Genomic DNA, 19002 nt, shown 5'->3' with positions numbered 1-19002 from the left:
CAAAATTTTTGGCAAATTGGCAATTATTGTGCTTTTTGGCAAGGCAAAACATATCAGGATAGGCATATTCCTAATCCTTTTTGAAAAAAAAAAAATTCACAACCCTGTATGCATTAATATAACTGACTTAAATGAAGTAGAATAATTTTCAGATCTCTCTCAAAAAAAAAGAAATTGATCAGCTTAACATTTAAAAATATATTTAAATTAGTTATAGAATAAAAATTCACTGAAAATTAATTATACAGAATGCAATTTTACTACTAGTCAATTACATGATAATGATAAGCTTGAGACAGCAGGACTTGGCTAGAGACAGAGCAACTAGTTAAAAATAAATAAATGAAATAAAATCAGCTTCTAAACATCATGAGGAGGGGGGTTGCCAGAGCCTACGAAGAGGTTGGACTTCCCTGCCCTGCAGTCGCTGCAGGCCTTCACCTCTTAAACTACCCCACAGAAGAGGATTTGTATTCTTTTAATGCCATAGAAATAACAAAAACTATTCAAGCACACCATGAAATATGATTCTACAGAGGATACGACACCAACCAACCAACCAACCAACCAAAATCAGCTTCTAAGAACAAAGTTGAAAACATTTTAAAAATATAACCTGATGCCCTTAGTTTCCTTAAATTAAAAACAAACTTGCAATATAAACACAAGCTAATCTAAGATTATCCCTTATACAGTTATTATTATAATACTAATGTAGGGTTTTAAAAATTTGTTCTTTTGGTAATCTAATAAAAACGAGCCCTAACAGTAAACAGAATTGAAATTTAAATAAAGCAAATTAGAATCAATTACATGAATCAAGCAATGTGAATTAAAATCAAGGAAGTCCTAAATAAAATATTAAATTAATTAAACTTATATGTATAAAATCATTAATGCATGGAACATTTTATCATGCTAATAAATTAAATTTACAAGTGTATGTATTTTATATATTAAAACATTTTCTAAGATATAAACATAGATATTAATAATGTTATGCCAGCTACACTTATTTTAGATTACGTAAATATGAATCTCAAGTTGGACATAATTAGTACCAACCGCTTTTATGATACCAACCAGTATCATTTCAAATTACGACAGGAACTTTAGGCTTAGGTGTTGCATTCTGGGAAGGGGATAAACGTAAATGCGCGACACCATAAAGGGAGTTACAATTAACCTTTTGGTGGTCGAAAAACTAATAAAATGCCCTCAGCCAGGTAAATTAAGTTGCTAAGAAATATAAAATGCAAGTGGATTTTTAATACATACACAAAATTAAGCATAAAATACAAGTCGATAGCCGATAACATAACATTACCGTCAACAACAACAAATGAAATCCCGCTTTCGAATCGATTAACACTAAAATAATTCCTGATATCGATATGATTAAAATAATACGAACTTGAATGAAGAGCTATGATTGGCTACAAGAGACTGTCCAAAAATTTAACTGTACGTGCAATTTTTTTGTTAATTTATATAAGTTAAAACTTTCTAGCATTATTTCCTCAAATTAAAAGTTGATTTTTAAAGAAAATTTCTGTCTCTATGTCAGTCCCTGAAATCATTTTTTTTATTTATCGCTTAGTGACTACATTTAGATTTTTCGAAGAGAAACATTTTTTGCTATTTAAATCCAAAAGTTTTTAAATTTTCTTGCCTGATACATTTTTTCAAAATTTTTTTATCGTTCCTTTATGAAATTATATATTTATTTATATTAAAATTAGATATTATTTTCATCAGGAATAAAAAAGTAATCGTTATCGAAAATTAAGAAATGGTGTTTATTTATTATGAAATTTTTGTAATTTGGCAACAATATGTTTAAGTCAACGGATTAATGTGCAATTAAATTTAAATATAATTTTATAAATTTTCTCATGTTATAATGCAAAAATATGAAAAACTGGAAAAAATCGGAGAAGGTAAAAAATATAAATGAATGTGCTTGTTAAGATTTACACTTGTAAATTAGTACTAATTCATAACTAAACGTTAGTATTTATAAGATGTTTATTTCCTATTTTGCTTAGTTTTGTTTGTTCATTGCATTTTCAATTTTATCGTAAGTGAAATAATTTTTTTTTTCAAGGTATGGTTAAATTCTGCGAGTTTTAAATTTTGCAGGTTGATTCATTTGCAAAAACTTGTGCAGAAGGAGTTGTTTTGTCATTTGCTGGGGAAAAAAAAAGAAGCTAGAATCAAAATATAAATTATCGCTTTGGATATCAAGAATTTATACAAATTTTTAACCTAGCTCAACTTTATGCTATGTTAGGAAAATAGTGACACTCGATACATTCCTAATATCCCAAGTAAAAATAGTATAATGATCATTCACTTGTTATTTTTAATAACCAATTAACTTTACAAAATGTTGATTGGTTCATTCATTAAAAAATGTTCAACAATGTTGTTGCTGTGAGGGTTTGCTGTTCTAAATAAAGAGTTGTCCCTATTTTTATTTATTTTTTCAAAAATCATCAAGTAGACAGGAGTGTGGTGATTGGCTGTTTGTAATGTATGATAATTTTCTTCATGTTTCAGATGAGTATGGTCTTTTATTAACAGAGCATGAGTGTGTTGATATTATGAGTAATATTTCGAATATGACTAATTGTGGAATTCATTTTTTAAATAGGTATCCGTTTTTAGTTAAAAGGGACTTTTCCGCAAATGATCGGAAAAAGTACATTATTTTTGTAGTTTACTCCAACTTCTTTGTAACAAATGTAGTTGACTACAACTATTTGGTTTTAAATGTAGTGATTACAAACTACTTTAGAATTGTAGTTATTACTACTTTAAGGAGACGAACTTACGATAAATGTAAGGGATTAATTGAGAAAAAAAAATTTTGAATTTATTTGCTTAACCTTTAACTTTTTAAGATTTTCTAGACAGTGCATATTCAATTTAAGAAATACTTGAAATTTTTTATTGTTTTTTTATTTATTTCCTCTAAGAAATTAAGTACATCGATAATATGTTTCCTTGTTTTGAAATTACATCAAACTTTCATGATTGTACATCTGCATGTAAAAGTGTGACCAAAGTGATTAAATTATCTATTTTCCATAAGAGCTAATTTAAATATTTAGTTACATATGATTCTAAATACATAATCCCTGTTAATGCAAGGCTGTTTTTATTCCATCCATTGACAGACCTACAAACGTTTGTACCCATCAAATGCGAAAAATTAGTTGCTTTAGAGCAGTGTTTCTTTAATAAATTAACATTAAAAGTAATTGCAAGGAATCGCTGCAAACTACTGTTTTAATGTTATCCCATTGCTCGCTATGCTACTTTTTAAAAAATGTAGCACACTACTAACTACAACAAAAAGTCGGGACTACAGTTGTTTCACTACTTGTAATGCACTATTTCTGACCACTGCCTAGGAATACGGAAGTCTTGCGTCCTATTAGCCTGCGATTTCCAAAGTCTCACCGATTACAACAAAGAACAACATTTTAAATCAGGACAGAATACCAAACATTTATTAAAATTATGTGAATGAAAGGTAAAATACGATTATATAACATAGAGATTAAAATACTGAAACTTTAGAAGTATGAATTCTAACAAAAAATATATGTTAAAAAAATTTCTAAAAAATTAATTATTTAAATTATTTTTAAAAAATTTCAATTCTAAAGGAGCAAAAAAATATTTTATTGATGAACAATTATGCTGTCAGTAAATAGATGCTAAGCACAGTAGAACATGCAAATTTAAAAATTCAGCATTTTATACCAGACACTTCCAGTTATTATATTTGAATACCATACATTTGAATTTGATACCATGCGTAGAACTGGAAAATTGGTACAAAAATTTTTTTTTTAAATGTAGGAAATTCAATGCAAATTTGTTATTATTATTATTATTATTATTTTTTTTTTCAATTTTGTAAATTTTAAAGTGACATATTTGTCACCCAAGTGTATGATTTTAGCAACATTTTTTGCCAAACCTTATTTATCGAATTTTATTATTTGTTTTGTATTATTAATCGAATTTTGTTATCAAAAACATGTTCCGAAACATGTTCCATATGCACTGCTCTATAAGCTTTCTGTATGAAACTAAGACAGGGTTGCCACAGGCGACTAAAATGCAACTATTTTCGGCATAAGGCGACTAAGGCAACTTTTTTTGCCTGAAAAAGCTTTAAAAAAAAAAAAAAGCAACTATTTTCAGGAAAATTAAACTATTGGGAGACTTTTCTAAACTCCTAGCAATGTTTTTTTTTTTAAGCCTAAATTGAGTGGAAAATCTGAACTCCACAAGATAGTTTCTGAACACACTGAACTTTTTTTTTTCCTTATAAAATAAAAAAATTTTAAAATTTTGAATTGCAAATTTAAGTCTTCACTTTTTAATTTGTTCAATCTGCACAGACTCCATTGTAAGTCTATTTCATTTCTCGATCGTTTTTCAATGATTATTGCTACGAAATTCAGCATGATTTTTAGAAAAGAAAAAAAATTAGTCTGATATTACGATGCATGAGTTTCGAATTTGAGTAATTACTTTTCATATGTATAAACATTTACGCTCATATAAAAATTATCATATTTGCCACCAACTTGACTGAATGGATCATGGTATATGACAATTAAGTCATTAACAAAATTTTAGTCATATTTTTGATGAATTTTTGTTCTTAACTAGGCAACTATTTTCCTATATTTTGGCTACTATTTTCATGTTTTAGGCTACTAAAAGCAACTATTTTGTTCAATTTTTTTCTGTGGCAACCCTGTTAAGAGATTTTAAAATAAGTTCCAGCATACGTTTTGTGAATATCTCTTTTGCACTCTTTAAATTAAATTAATTTAATTAAGGAATTAAATTGATTTTTGTTCAAATATTTTAATTATTGTTTTGATAGGTACTTATGGAACTGTTTTTAAAGCAAAAAACAGGGAGACTCAAGAAATAGTGGCCTTGAAAAGAGTTCGATTAGATGATGATGATGAGGTAATGAATTATATGCATGTATATTTTATGTGTGTAATACAAAAATAGCTATCTAATTTATAATTAAGAATAAAACAGGCTTTTTCATCATATTTGTCAAGCTTAATTATGATTCAAAAACCTTTAAAAAAGTTTGCTTTTTGTTTAATTGTATAGAGTTTTAGGTATTTGTAAATTAGCTGGCTAATAGAAAAAAAATTCCTGAGCGGAAATGGTTTTTAAAGTACTTAAGTGTGTCCCAAAGGCAAATTTATTTTCCGCGGTTGTAAGAGGTATTTACAAATTTGTTAAATAAATTATTAGTGGTCCCCTAAACTTGCAATCAATGTAAAGGGATTTTGAGTTTTTGTCTGTATTTTTATGACGAAATACAGTCCGAAACTAGAAACTTAAAGCTGGAAATTGTATTACTGTAATTCGAAGCTGTATTTTTGTCACAAAATAGCATATTTCATCATAATTGTGAATATAACGTATTCTCTACATAATAATTTTACATTTAAATTTTCTTAGTTAACTTTATTAAAGACATGTCGACACAACACATTTGGTTCTGAAAACTGCCATTGAGGACATTTTATTAGTTTTATCGCTGTGTATAAATCAATCACAATAATTGCACTATAAGTACTGCTATAATAATGATTTACATTATATACCATGCATCAAAAATACAGCTAACATTATTAAAAAACATTAACTACTTTTCAAAAAACATGGAACTATTTATACTTTAAGATCATTATTATTTGATATATTCTATAACTATTCAGTTTATATTACAGATAATGACTATAAGCTGTTAATTTTTATCAATTTAAATATTGGTTTTAATTCTTTTTTGTTAATATTTAGGCAGATTTTTTAGCTCATGTAAAACTAAAGTGGTCGCCAATAATAGCCAAAATTCAACTTGTAAAATTCTTTTTGATTCTCAATATTTTTTGTTAATGCTGCTATATACAGGAAAAGCTTTGATGGTTATAGGTAAAGTGACAAAATTTTAAATGGCAACACCAACTTTTTTTATTGAATAAGTTAAGAACTTATAAATGGAGCTGTAACGATTTTTTTGGCACAAGAAATTGTGATGCTAAGCCTTTCCCAGTAGTTGCCATTTTCGACCACCCATGAAAAGGAAGATGGGAAATTATAAAGGAAGCATTTTATATTATACACGATGTTCATATGTCTGCAAAGTTATGTTATTAACACATTTTACATAAACATTATCTATAAATCATGATTCTATGTTCATTGATATGTAAACTAATTGTAACTTACGAAATATATAAATGTTTGCTTAAATCGATTATTAATATTTACAAGCATTCAATCCAAGTGTTGTTCAAAATTTATTCCAATAATAGTACATTTATTGTTTAGTGCAATTATTGGAATAAATTTCTTAATGCATGTTAAAATAGTTTTAGATTAAATATTCCGGACAATTAACATTTATATAATAGATTCTTATTCTCTGTGCCAAAATTTTTGATATTATTTATCAAAACAAAAAAAAAAGAAGAGTTTAATGTCAAAATTATTAAAGAATGTTAAAGATGGATAACTTGAAGTTTTATAATTACGCATACTCATAATTATGTTCTGCACAAAAATTTTGCGTTTTTGACATTGTGTTCAAAAGAGGTTTTTAATATGGTTGCTTAAACTGTCAATTAACAAAAACTTGACGATACGAAAACATATGAGCGTGTAAGGATTGGTAATATCTTTTAGTTACTTCTTTTTTCTTGTGGATTTTTAATTATTTTGCATAATATTTTTAGGGTGTTCCAAGTTCAGCATTGAGAGAAATATGCTTGCTGAAGGAGCTAAAGCACAAAAATATTGTTAGGTAAGCATAAGAATCTAATCTATTGAAAGAAAAAAAAAATCTTACTGTTTTTATTTTTTTAGACCTACAGGGTTCATAGTTGTATTGATATTCTTGATAAAAGATCATTTGTCTTGATTTTTCTGTTTTTTGTACTAATATCTCTGATTTTTGTGTGTCTGCAATGCCTTATGTATTTTGTGTGTTATTCGGTGCATGTGTTATTCGGTGTTTGTAAAAAATATCTTTTTGAAAACAGATTTTTTCTTTGCCGTATCAATTGTTCTGAATTACAAAAATTTCATGATTTTCTCTTTAATATTTATCAGAAACTATTTGTTTTATCGTGATCATAAAGTTTTTGAAAATATTTTTAAATTTTATTGATTTTATGTTTATAAAAAAAGAACTTTAAAAGGTCGAAAAAAATACTAATTTTTATTACTGTGCAGATCCTAATTATGATATTTTTTTGTTTGGAAAGTGATTAAAAATATTTGAGTGCATAAAAGGTGCTTATTTTTTGTTGAAAAATTTGCCGAGTGTCTGTTGTCTTTTTGTTACAATTCTTGCAAATTGTTTTTCACCTGCATTGATAATTCTTAAAATTATTATTAATCGTAAATTATAAAAATAGATTTCTGCAGAAGGTTAAAATATGAAGAGGTATAGGGAAATTTTGAAGAATCAATTCAACATAATATAGTTTTCAAGTTAAAGTAGTGAAGGAAAAAAACTGTATAGGCTGCCCTATTAGATACGCCGAACATATCCAAATTTAATGTTTCACATCATAAACACAGTGGCGTATCTTCATGGAATTATGGTACTCTAGTTTAATTTTTTTAGAACTGCATCTACTCCCGATACTGGGAGGCCAGAGAACTTTTGTTCAACTTAAGTTCTTGATTTAATTTTTGTGTTAGATGTTTTGTATTTTGTATATTTCATATCTTTCTGTATTTGTATTTTTCTTTTCTTTTGATCTCTGTACGGCGTTAGGATAATGTCTATATCGCCTGCTGCATTGGGGAAAAAAAAGTTTGAATTTTTTTTTGTCAATAGTTTGCCCTATTTGTGTTCAAAATTTAAAATATTTAATTGACTAATTCTTCTTTTCATTAAAAGTCTGGCTTATTAGGTGATTCATCTGCAGAAAAAAATTTATTATTTTCTTACAATCTTTGTGTCATTCAAAATATAATAAATTGAAAAAGTCTTTCTTTGTTCATAAGTTAAATCGAGCTAATTTACATGAATACATAAAATTGTATAATTATATTTATTAAAACTAGGGTAACTTGATTTGGGACCAGTCACAGATTTTTTTTATTTAAAATAATTTTTTTTTTCCTTTGCTGCTAGGACTATGTCTACCGAGCTTGTTATTTTCAACGAATACAGATGTGAGTTTTAAAATGATAGATTTTAAGACTTGATGGATTAAAATTTTCTATCCAACATAATTTGATTTTATTAATAATGTTAATAAAAATTGCAAAATTTAATAGTTTAAACCTATAGGACCATCCACGAATTACATGCATTGTTCAGAAAAATAACCATCCCCGCAGGATTCATTTTTTCAAACTTTTTGGGAACTGAGCCATTTCATACAAAAGAAAACCCAATTAACAATTTTCAATTATTAAGTTTTATAGTGAAGAATTCAAGGGTCATACTGTAATTTATTATTTCCAGGAAATGCAGTAAAAAATCTTGTAGGAGGCTCACAATTATTGATTCATCTCTTTTATCAGATTTTAAGAATATATTTGGATTAGTAATCATATCATAGAATTTTTAAATAGTCAATTGATAGATCATCTGCTAAATTTCTCTTGAATGAATATTACAAACCATAATATTTATGAGAATTTTTTCAAACGACTCTCAATTTTATACTAAAATATAACAGGAAAATTCGAAATTGTTTTGTTTGAAGTCTTGATTAATAATTTTGACACATGTGTTCAATTGAAATATCAGTATGAAAGGCCATTGTATGTGGAAAAATATCTAATAAAGTTGTAAATTTTTCACAAAAAGAAAGCTGTTGTAGATAATTTGATGTAAAATTTGTTTAAATATGTTCAATGTTTTTTATTTTATAATTTGTTTCTTGATTTGTAGTTTTGTAATTGAATATAGCACTATGTTTTAGATTACATGATGTACTTCACAGTGAAAAAAAGTTAACCTTAGTTTTTGAACATTGTGATCAAGATCTGAAAAAATATTTTGACAGTTTGAATGGTGAAATAGATGCTGATGTTGTCAAAGTTAGTATATTTATCCATATTGTTTATACTATTTTTAAAGATTTATTAATATTCTGAAAAATTATCTCTACTCTTTCAGAAAAGTGTAACTGTAACTTCACTAAAGCATTGCTGCACATTCTCATTTCTGTTTTCAATTAAGAAAAACCCAAATATTTGCTAATATGTTAGTGTTTTTTTTAAAGGAAATTTTTATATATTGATGCTAATGCATCATAATTTAATCTTCTCTCTCTTTTTTTTTTCGTACATAAAAGATAACTATAAATAAAGCTAAACAACATCAATAACAAAAAAAAATGGAACTTGTCTTTAGATCTTGTCTTTAGAATTGAAACTGTAGTATATCCATTTTTTTGTGCTTTATTCGCATTGCTATTTCATATATAGCACATTGTCATCCCTATCTTCATTTTAATAAGTTACTAAATTATTAATTGTTTATGATTAGATTTGCTAGTTTGACGTTGCACGAGAATTCGCTATGATTTCCGCAAATTATAAAAAAAATTTCCTGAAATCTCAGAATTTTTCAAAATGCTGTTATTTGCGCGAAAATAATTTCGAATTTGAGAATTCCGGTTTTTTAATACTTCACTTAAATTTTAATAGCATTGAGAACGCTTCTGCGGCTTCAAAATTCAATGTAGAAATATTTAAAATAGGTCACTAACAAAATGATGGAAAATAATTCAGAAGTGCTGCAATTTCTGTCAAATAAGAAGGCTTTTCTACCCTTTCAATGATAAATTAATAATTAAAGATACCACACTAAAGTATAATGAAATTGTAAACGGGTTAAAAGGTTTAGTGAACTCCTCCTCTGACCAAGAAATTTACTGAAATTTGAGATAGTTCATGGCTATCGCACTGGGCGGAACAATAAAACATAAGCGACAATAATTTTACAATGTTTTGTATCAAGATACTACTCATTTAAATATAAATATTCATTATCAGGGGTCTGTCCAGGCCGAATTTACTACCGTTTAGCGGTACCTTCACAAATTCAATTTTAGGTAAGACGGTAGTTTCACAAATTCAACTTTAGGAAAAATGGTAGTTTCACAAAATACTTTTTCTTAAAATTTTATTTTTGTAACCCTTTAAGAAACGATACATCTATATTTTTACCATGTTTTTCTGTTGACTTTTTAATATAATTTTTAATTTTTCACAAATTATGTCAAAATTTTCACAAATTAGGTACCTTTCAAAGAAACCTAGACAAACCCCTGATTATGTATAAAAGTGAAGGAATTAATTTTTCAACTCTTTTATGTGCTTATGTTTTATTATTTTGTCATGTTTCAATCCATATATTGTGTGTAATTCTATTTTTAATTTGCTTTTCCTTACTTTCATCTTTTTTTTGCGAATTTCAGCCCTTTTTTTCCCTATGAAAAATTACAACTTCACCTAAGTTCTGAAAGTTATGTGTTATTTCGAATAGTTAAATTAGATGTCATTTCAATTAGTTAAATTATATACTCTTATGAAGTTATCAATGTAACCCTGTTCTTAATTAACAGAATTGTTTCTAGTACTATATAGTAAAATATGCGAAAAGTATATTGTCTTAATGGTTAGCATATCTGACGCCCGGTGGCTGAGCGGTAGCGCTTCGCGCTGTTGTGCCACAGGTCCCTGCTTCGATCCTCATGCCGGACAAGGTTGACTCAGTCTTTCATCCCTTCAGTGGGTCGATAAATTAGTACCAAGCATGCTTGGGAACTAAACACTGGGGGTTCTGCGTTCGGCTGACCACCTGACCAGAACATCTGCTCCTGCACCCCAGAGCCCAAGGTCAAGAAAACTGAGATGGGCACAGTAGGCCTTGGCCCTCTAGGGCTGTCGCGCCGCTGAGTTTAGTTAACATATCTTTCGGTGGTTTCCCTAAGCTTTGTATTCAGCGCTATTCAGTTCAGGAATGCTACAGTTTGAGGGTCAGAGGAGCATAGCTGACAACTCTACTGGATTTTCCAGTAGACTACTTGATTTTTCTGGTTTTTAAGCATTTTAAAAAATTCTTTAAAATTGAGTTAGTTTTCTTTTAAAAAAGTCCCTATTGAAATAGAATTTTTACTCAGATATTTGCTTGCTTGAATATTGAAATAAGTGTATTTGTGTATTTTTGAAAGCTAGCCTCATTTATAAAAATCAGTTTAAAACTGTTTTTGTTCTAAAATGTTCAGTTTATTTTTTATTCAAAACTACCTTTTTAAATTAATCAAAAAGAAATATTTTAACTATCTTTGATGAATTAAATGCCTATTACTATTCGAAATGTTCAGTAAACATAATACGTTATTTTTCAAGCCCATTTAATGTCATTCATAACAGAAAAAATATTGCAGTTTTTCTATTTTTATGACTATGAACTCCCTTTGCTAAAAATATTTAGTGCATTGTTATGAAATTTATATTTCATAAAATCTAGTGGATTTTTTCCTATCCATGTTGGCAGCTATGGAGGAATAGAGTGCCCACACTGTGTGAGCGGCAGATTGCATTTTCCTTATCTTTATTCTTTTCTTATCTTTCCTTTTTTTTCTGTGCTAGCAATAAATAGAAACATGTAAATATTATCCCTATTTTATTGATATTTTACCTCTGTATGTGAAATAATAAATTTTTAATTTGAAGATAGTTTTTTTTTTTTAATCCATGTGTTTGCATAAAAACTAAACAATTGGTTTTATTAATTGTTTTAAATCTTCTAAAAGAAACATTTATTTCAACTTTTGTGTATTTGTCTTTTGTTTTCTCTTTTAGATTCAGAATTTAGGTGAAACTCAAATAAGGGGGAAATTTTGTTAATTTAAAGGAATTTTAAAAATTACATTTCCCAAGAAATTCTCTGTCCCAGACTCTTTCCCAAAGTCTTAACATTATTCTTACCTTCTTAGAACTTTGTTGATTCTGGTACCCCTAGTTATTAACTCTGTAATTTATAAATATTAAGGTTTATGAGTGTTGATTTTTTTTTTTCTTTCTGATTTACAGTCATTCATGTACCAACTTTTGAGGGGATTAGCTTTCTGCCACAGTCATAATGTTCTTCATAGAGATCTCAAACCACAAAATTTGCTCATTAATAAGGTAACAACCTAAACAAAGTTTTAACAAAAATGTTTTTCTACTATAAGTGTTTGATAACTTTTACAGCTCAGGTGTATTTTGCTCTCTGTTTCAGAATGGAGAACTGAAGTTAGCAGATTTTGGTCTGGCACGTGCTTTTGGTATACCTGTCAGGTGTTATTCAGCTGAAGTAATAAAGTGTTTTTTTTCTCTCTCTCTCTCTTTCAATTCAATCAGGGATGAAAGACTTTTACGAAAAAGCAGAAATCCTCTTCCTCCCAATGTTTAAAATTCCCCAAAATGTTCTGAAAACGTAATTGCTCCTCATAACTGCGGAAACTCAAGCCACCCGAATGATACCCGGACTTGGTGTGATCTTTTTTCCCTGCAGTAGCCTCTTGAGAAAGAATGATCATCAGAAGGAAATGGGTGGAGCTTCGGCAGGTGTGCCGTTGCCTTGACAACCCAACTTTTAGAGCAAAGAGGATGAGGTTCTTAGTTGAGTTCTAAGCTGTTTTGGCCACCGATATTCAATATGGGGTTATCCTCTATGGTGCGGCGCATAATGAGTTTGTGCATCCGTGCATTATAGTTCTCTTGACAGTGTTCCAAAAACGTAATTTTTTAGGGGATCCAATTGATACAGATCCCCCTCCCGACTGCGGAAACCCCAGCCGTCCGAACAATAGTTGTACTTGGCGCCAATTTTTTTCCCTTTAGTATGCTCTTAAGAAATAATGATTTAGCTGTCTAAATGCTTCTGACACTTTTAATATGAAATAAAAGTCTCATGGCAGAGTTAGAACTTCTGTTTTTATATATCTTATTGATATCACAGTATTCCATAGAACACTCTCCCCCCACCTCTTCCCAGTGTCTACATTGTAAAAGTTAAGCTTTTTTTTATTTTTTTCCACTTTCATGCCTGATTAAATATTTTATTTCTTCATAAGGCTTGAACTTTTTTGGTCTTTAGTTTGTAAGTTATAAATATAATGTGATGTCTTAATGCAATTTATATATCAAAAAGAATTGTAAACTACTTTTAAATTTAGGAAACACACTTGTAAACTACTTTTAAATTTAGGAAGCATTCATTGCATAAAATGTGGACAATCGTTTTGTTTTTACATTTAAACTAAATGATTTTTTTTTTAAATTCATTTTGTAATTTTTTTTATGTATTGTAGGTAGTCACACTGTGGTACCGACCACCAGATGTTCTATTTGGTGCAAAACTTTATACAACGTCAATTGACATGTGGTCAGCTGGATGCATTTTTGCTGGTAATCTGATTTGCTTAAAATAGATCTTTTGAAATTATCCAATAGTCAATTCTGAACATTGCTGTTCATGCATATATTACAAAATATGTGTATTTAAATTTGTTTTATAAACTTTTAAAAGTTTGAAATTACTGTAATTTATTATTTGATTTTAGCAGTATTTTGAACAACTAATTCACAAAATTTTTGACAGATATCTGGATAGCAAAATAAGGTTTATTTTAACTCAACAAAAACCTTTTAATGTAAACCTAATAAGGTTTGTAATGCATTTTACATGTCAACCTTCTAACTTTAAAACAACCTTCTATATAAAAAATCTTAAATCAAAGTTGACTAAGGGTTTTCAAGCTTGAAAAAATTCATTAATAAAGCTAGTCTCAAGGTGAAAATAATCTTAAATCTAGGTAATTATAAGGTTTCTTTTTGCAAAGTCTTGTATGCTTAGTAACAGTTCACCTTGCCTTGAATTTACAATGCAATTTAATCCTATCGCTAGAGTGACGTCATTATGGACTTAAGTGACAATACTCTTTAAAAAATAATTTTTAATCCTTTTGGGATGAAAGGTTTAAAACTGCAATATTTTTGCTTAATTGCAAAAAGATTTTTAGTACAAACATTTTAGTCACAATAGAAAGAAAATTCCACCATAAGGTTACATGTTTTCTGGGTCTTATTGTGACAGTAAAGGAATATTTTTAAGTTATGCAACGTCAGTATCAGTAGTCAGGGGTCTGTCCAGGCCGAATTTACTACCGTTTAGCGGTACCTTCACAAATTCAATTTTAGGTGAAACGGTAGTTTCACAAATTCAACTTTAGGAAAAACGGTAGTTTCACAAAATACTTTTTCTTAAAATTTTATTTTTGTATCCCTTAAGAAACGATAAATCTATATTTTTACCATGTTTTTGTATTGATTTTGTAATATAATTTTTAATTTTTCACAAATTATGTCTAAATTTTCACAAAATAGGTACCTTTCAAAAAAACCTAGACAGACCCCTGGTAGTAATCTTCTTGTGTATATGGAGGGTTTTTATGATATTTCACCGTCCAGGCCTGCTTAGACGGGCTTCAATATCGGCCAAGTTAATAGGATTTTGTGATCTTATGTGATTTCATTTCGAAATTGTTTTTTAAAATGAAATTTTTGATGAAGCACTTTTTTAAAGTTCATAAAACCATGAAAAGGCATCAAGGAACAGTGGTTAAAAGCCACTGCTGTTGGTTCACCAGTTTGTTTTGTTTTCAGCTGATACTTAGTTTTTCTGTCACTTTGAAAATATTCAATGTATTGTTTTTATTTATGAAGTATGTATTGTGTATTCAAAACTTGTTGTAATTTTTATTTTGTTCTTTTATTCTCTAAAAAATATCTGTTAGGGATCTCATATAATGAACTAAAAAAAAATTATAACTTCCCTCCTTATTAATTTTATTGGTTTCTTTTTCTTTCTTTCATAATTAAAAAAAAGAAATTGTTATTTCAGAACTTGCTAATGCTGGTAGACCATTGTTTCCTGGAAGTGATGTTGATGACCAGTTAAAACGCATTTTTAAGTATCCTTTTTGCCCTCAAAATATTTTTCAAACTCTTCTTATTTCCTTATAATTTAATTTATGTATCTGCTTGTTTACCTGTTTTTAATTTGTGTAAAATACAAAAAGTTAGAAAGAATGTTATTTAGAACGATAGAGAATGTTAAAAAGAAAACAATGAAAATATAAAAATGACAACCGAAGCTGACGTCGTAAGAAGTCATTGAAACACAAAAACTCTTAAATCAAAACAGTATGACAAAAGTCTAAAAATTGCTCTCTCTGTACCCGAAAGGTTTTGTAAAAAGTTCAAGAAAAGAGAAAAGAAGTGCAAAATACAAAAGTAAATTGCATAAACTTCACAGCTAAGCAAAGGAAAACATCATTGAAAAAACTTACTTAAAAATATTCCTATTTCAAACCAAAACACAGTTTGGTTAAAGAGTTTCAGACGGTTGTGTGCTTTGGTTTGAAATAGTAATATGTTATCGCCTTTTTTTATCTGCAATTTTTTCCAAAAATAATTACTTGACACATTTTGTCATATTTATTTTCTTTATTTATTTATACAAATGCAAGCATTTAGCCACTAAGTCATTGGCCATTGTCTTACATCTCAATACTGTAAAGCAGTAGAAGTGAAATAGTTCCACACAATGCAAATTTTGATGGATTTAGTATTACCCAGGGTGCACCACAAAATGGCCTGATACATTACACCCCATTTATTTTGTTTTACTTAAAAGATATATTTATTTCAAAGGCATTTAAAGTTTTTTTAAATTCATTTTTTATTTTATTTATTATTATTTTCTTTAACGTTTTCATACTTTTGGGGACACCAACGGAAGAAACTTGGCCAGGAATGACTCAACTTCCTGATTATAAGGTATGTCTGCTTACTTTACTATTAATTTGAACGAATTCTCAACATCTATATTTTCCATGAAAATTTTTATGAAATAGTGTTCGAATGTTTTTCTTTTATATACTTTAAATTTTAAAAAAAAATTCTTTCCATATATTTAGAATATTCATTGGATGAACAGCATTAACAATTTGCACCTCAAAAAAATTAATATTTTTCAATGTGAATTGTTCTTGCTGTTAGCTAATGAAGCTGTCGGTAAAACTTATAGTAGTTTTTTTTATGGCTATTTTATTTCTTGCTTGTGGTTTCTAATTGCTTATGTCTATTTTTTTTTTCAGCCTTTTCCTCTTTACCATCCAACAGCTAGTTTTTCTCAAGTAGTACCAAAACTTAACTCTAAAGGAAAAGACTTATTACAAGTAAGTATTAAGTGTATAAATTTTATAACACAAAATTTTCAGGGTTTTTCTTTAAGTGAGAACATAGGGCATAGCGTCATTGCTAGTTATTTCTGTAAATAGTGCTTACTATACCAATTATGTATGTTTAATTTTATTTTAAAACCGTCGTTGAGCAGCCGACCCAGTCGTTGGGTTTAAGACTACTAATATTCAACTCCATAGGCTTGTAATTTTAAACCCAATGCAGAAGACAGGCAATCTCCTGGATCAAGTATTGAGAGAAATTTGGCTTTGTGGGAGATTAATTTGATGGAACTAACCCGCGCTTGTGTTGTATGGAGAGGAAAACGCAAAAACCTCCCATGGTTAGCTTGAAGGCAAAGGGACTCTTAAGCCATGATCCATCTACGATAGAAGATATTTTACATCAGCACCAAGGCTCGAAATTAACGTTGGTCCGTGACCACTAAAATCGGAGTCGGACCAGCATAAAATAATAAACAGTGGCCCGCCGGACCACCATCCGCCGCAGCCGATCTGCGTTTTAAAAAAAAAAAACTAGCGTGCGAGATCTCCGTAAAAAAAAAACATTTAAAATAATAAATAAAGCTAGCGCGCGATCCTGAGGAAGGCGAAGTTAAATCTTGTTTTGCGCATGCGTTACATCGGCTTATTCACTTTTTTTNTTTTTTTTTTTTATACGAAATTAATATTAATCAAAAAAAATGCTTTTTAAATCAAAAATTTATGATTTTAAAAAAAAAAAAAAAAAAATCTTGATTTTTTCAATCAAAAATTTTAATATTTTTTTTTTATTTGCAGCTAATAGGAACGCGTAGACGGACCAGTAAAGTTGTGCGGACTAGTAAAATGTTTTAGTTACTGGTCCTATGGACTAGTAATTTTTTTTTAATTTCTACCCCTGAGCACTGTGGTCGGATGCAGAATTTGTATCGACCAGCCATTGCTGGGATTTGAACCCGGTTTGCCTCATTGCCCCTGATCCATCACAGCTCATATTTAAATGTTTGTTATTTTCAGTCTGCTATATATTGCATAATTTCACACCTTGCATATAATATTACAATAAATCATTGTGCAAAATTTCTACACTGTGCTACACGGCGACCGAATAATTAAAGGTAGCGAGTAAATAGCAGCTTGACTTAAAAGTGACAGAGTTTAACACTAGGGCTGCAATTGACCAATGGTATTTCTATTTAAATTTTTTAATATTTTTTCTTATTTTAATAATATGTGGAGGATATTGAAACCTTATAGGAACCTTATTTTAAGTTACTTTTCTTTCTGCTAATTCTTTGACTTAAATATGTTTCCATTTTTTGGTTTCTGCATTCTTTTATAGTTTTTGGCTCCGGAAATTTTTGGAAATCCAAGGTTCAGAAGTTTCAAAGAATCATCAATCACATTTATGTTTAAAAATTCTTGTATATTTTATTTAAAATATTAGAACTAGAATTTATATTTGGCATCTCTTTCATTTGTAAATATTTTTTCTGGTAGAATAATAAATGTGATTAGAGATAAAAGTATGCTTATTAATTTCTAATTTCAAAGTATGCTTATTAATTATTAATTTCAATTATGCTGCATATAACTTATTTAGAATTTCATGTTGTGAAAATATCAATGATATAAATTTATAAAGACATGAAATTTTTGAAATGTGTCATTAATGATTTTACTCAAGAAATTTTCAGGATTTTTGAGTTGGACTCACAATCAGCCCTGCATTTGTTAACATTTTAAATATTACTCATATTTTTGATGAAAATGTGGCTAGCAAAAATTTTAGTCTGGCTAGTACCTGTAGAACTGAAATTTCATTCACCAACTTAAATTTTATTTCCTTGATTTTCGGCTTATTTATATGTATTAATGGATCTTTTTATTATAATTTTTTGATAGAAACTTCTAGTTTGCAATCCAGCATTGAGAACATCGGCAGATGAAGCAATGTTACATCTCTATTTTAGTGATTTACCACCAGCCATTAAAAATGGATGATTCAATGTGATAGAATATTTTGTCTTAATTTGTTCATTTGTGAAGTACTCTGGTCTTTTAGACTTGCATTCATTGAAAATGAAAGAACAATGATCACCATGTGTTTAGCTAATGAGATAAGAAGTTGAAAAAATATGTCAAATCATTTGTTTTGCATTTTCACTCAAATCATTCTTATTTTGTTTTACATACAATCTAACTCTTGTATAGATCATCAGTAGTGTTTCAATATCTTATTTATTATATTTTTTATTTTTTTTAAAAAAGAGAAATTGGTATTTTTTTAATACTAAGTGTTCATATTTATATCTTTTGTGAGATTTATCAATCAGCTTGTTACTTTTAAAATAAAATATACTTGCATCTAAAAAGATAGGGTATACTTTGCTACATAGGCCGATGTGAAAGTATAGCAGTAGCACATAAGTACAGAAATGGGCATATTATAGTTCTCTATACAAGAACCTTCCTCTGTGTCTAAGCATCAAATCTATATCCTTTAGTAATATATGGTGCATAGCGTGTTTAGACAGTTCTTAAAGGTGCTTATTTTCGATTTACATTTTTTAAAGGTGCTTTTTTCATTGGATTTAAGTTTTATGCCTACTTTTCCTAAATGATATATTTTTATCATGTTGGCTTTCGTCCTGAGTATGCCAAAAGCATT

At 28.6% G+C, this 19002-nt stretch overlaps 2 protein-coding genes and 1 long non-coding RNA gene across 7 annotated transcripts in view; 2 read left to right on the top strand and 1 right to left on the bottom strand.

Annotated features, from left to right (window-relative positions):
- LOC107451096 (uncharacterized) overlaps window positions 1-1421 on the bottom strand; it is a 44884-nt gene extending 43463 nt beyond the window's left edge. The window contains exon 1 of one of the 5 annotated variants that reach the window (XM_016067083.4): window positions 1328-1421. The gene's annotated coding sequence lies outside the window, so the exon portion shown is untranslated. Of the gene's footprint in view, window positions 1-813 lie in introns of all 5 variants that reach the window. The other 4 variants (XM_016067081.3, XM_016067084.4, XM_016067086.4 and 1 more) reach the window with 4 other exon arrangements.
- A 363-nt stretch (window positions 1422-1784) lies between these two features.
- LOC107451100 (Cyclin-dependent kinase 5) lies at window positions 1785-18350 on the top strand. Its single transcript, XM_016067091.3, has 11 exons — window positions 1785-1940; window positions 4916-5004; window positions 6795-6862; window positions 9006-9123; window positions 12130-12225; window positions 12320-12394; window positions 13395-13491; window positions 14987-15056; window positions 15864-15924; window positions 16245-16325; window positions 18237-18350. The coding sequence occupies exons 1-11, from the start codon at window positions 1904-1906 to the stop codon at window positions 18333-18335; spliced, it is 891 nt and encodes a 296-aa protein (XP_015922577.1). The 5' UTR covers window positions 1785-1903; the 3' UTR covers window positions 18336-18350.
- On the top strand, window positions 14216-14380 carry LOC139425610 (uncharacterized). The gene is made up of 2 exons (XR_011636813.1): window positions 14216-14283; window positions 14316-14380. It is a non-coding gene; the product is annotated as an uncharacterized lncRNA (long non-coding RNA).
- Window positions 18351-19002: the final 652 nt, after the last annotated feature.

Source organism: Parasteatoda tepidariorum, chromosome 5 (genome assembly GCF_043381705.1).
Source record: "Parasteatoda tepidariorum isolate YZ-2023 chromosome 5, CAS_Ptep_4.0, whole genome shotgun sequence".
In the NCBI taxonomy this organism is placed as follows: Eukaryota; Metazoa; Arthropoda; class Arachnida; order Araneae; family Theridiidae; genus Parasteatoda; species Parasteatoda tepidariorum.
The sequence above is the reverse complement of the archived record's forward strand: the minus strand, read 5'-3'. Positions and strand labels throughout refer to the sequence as shown.

What these genes read in the sequence shown, in the direction of transcription:
- LOC107451100 (XM_016067091.3), top strand. Translation starts at nt 1,904, where the DNA reads ATGCAAAAATATGAAAAACTGGAAAAAATCGGAGAAG. An exon ending in TAGATGCTGATGTTGTCAAA is followed by an intron (nt 9,124 to 12,129) that starts GTTAGTATATTT and finishes TCTGATTTACAG; the next exon opens with TCATTCATGTACCAACTTTT. An exon ending in CTCAACTTCCTGATTATAAG is followed by an intron (nt 15,925 to 16,244) that starts GTATGTCTGCTT and finishes TTTTTTTTTCAG; the next exon opens with CCTTTTCCTCTTTACCATCC.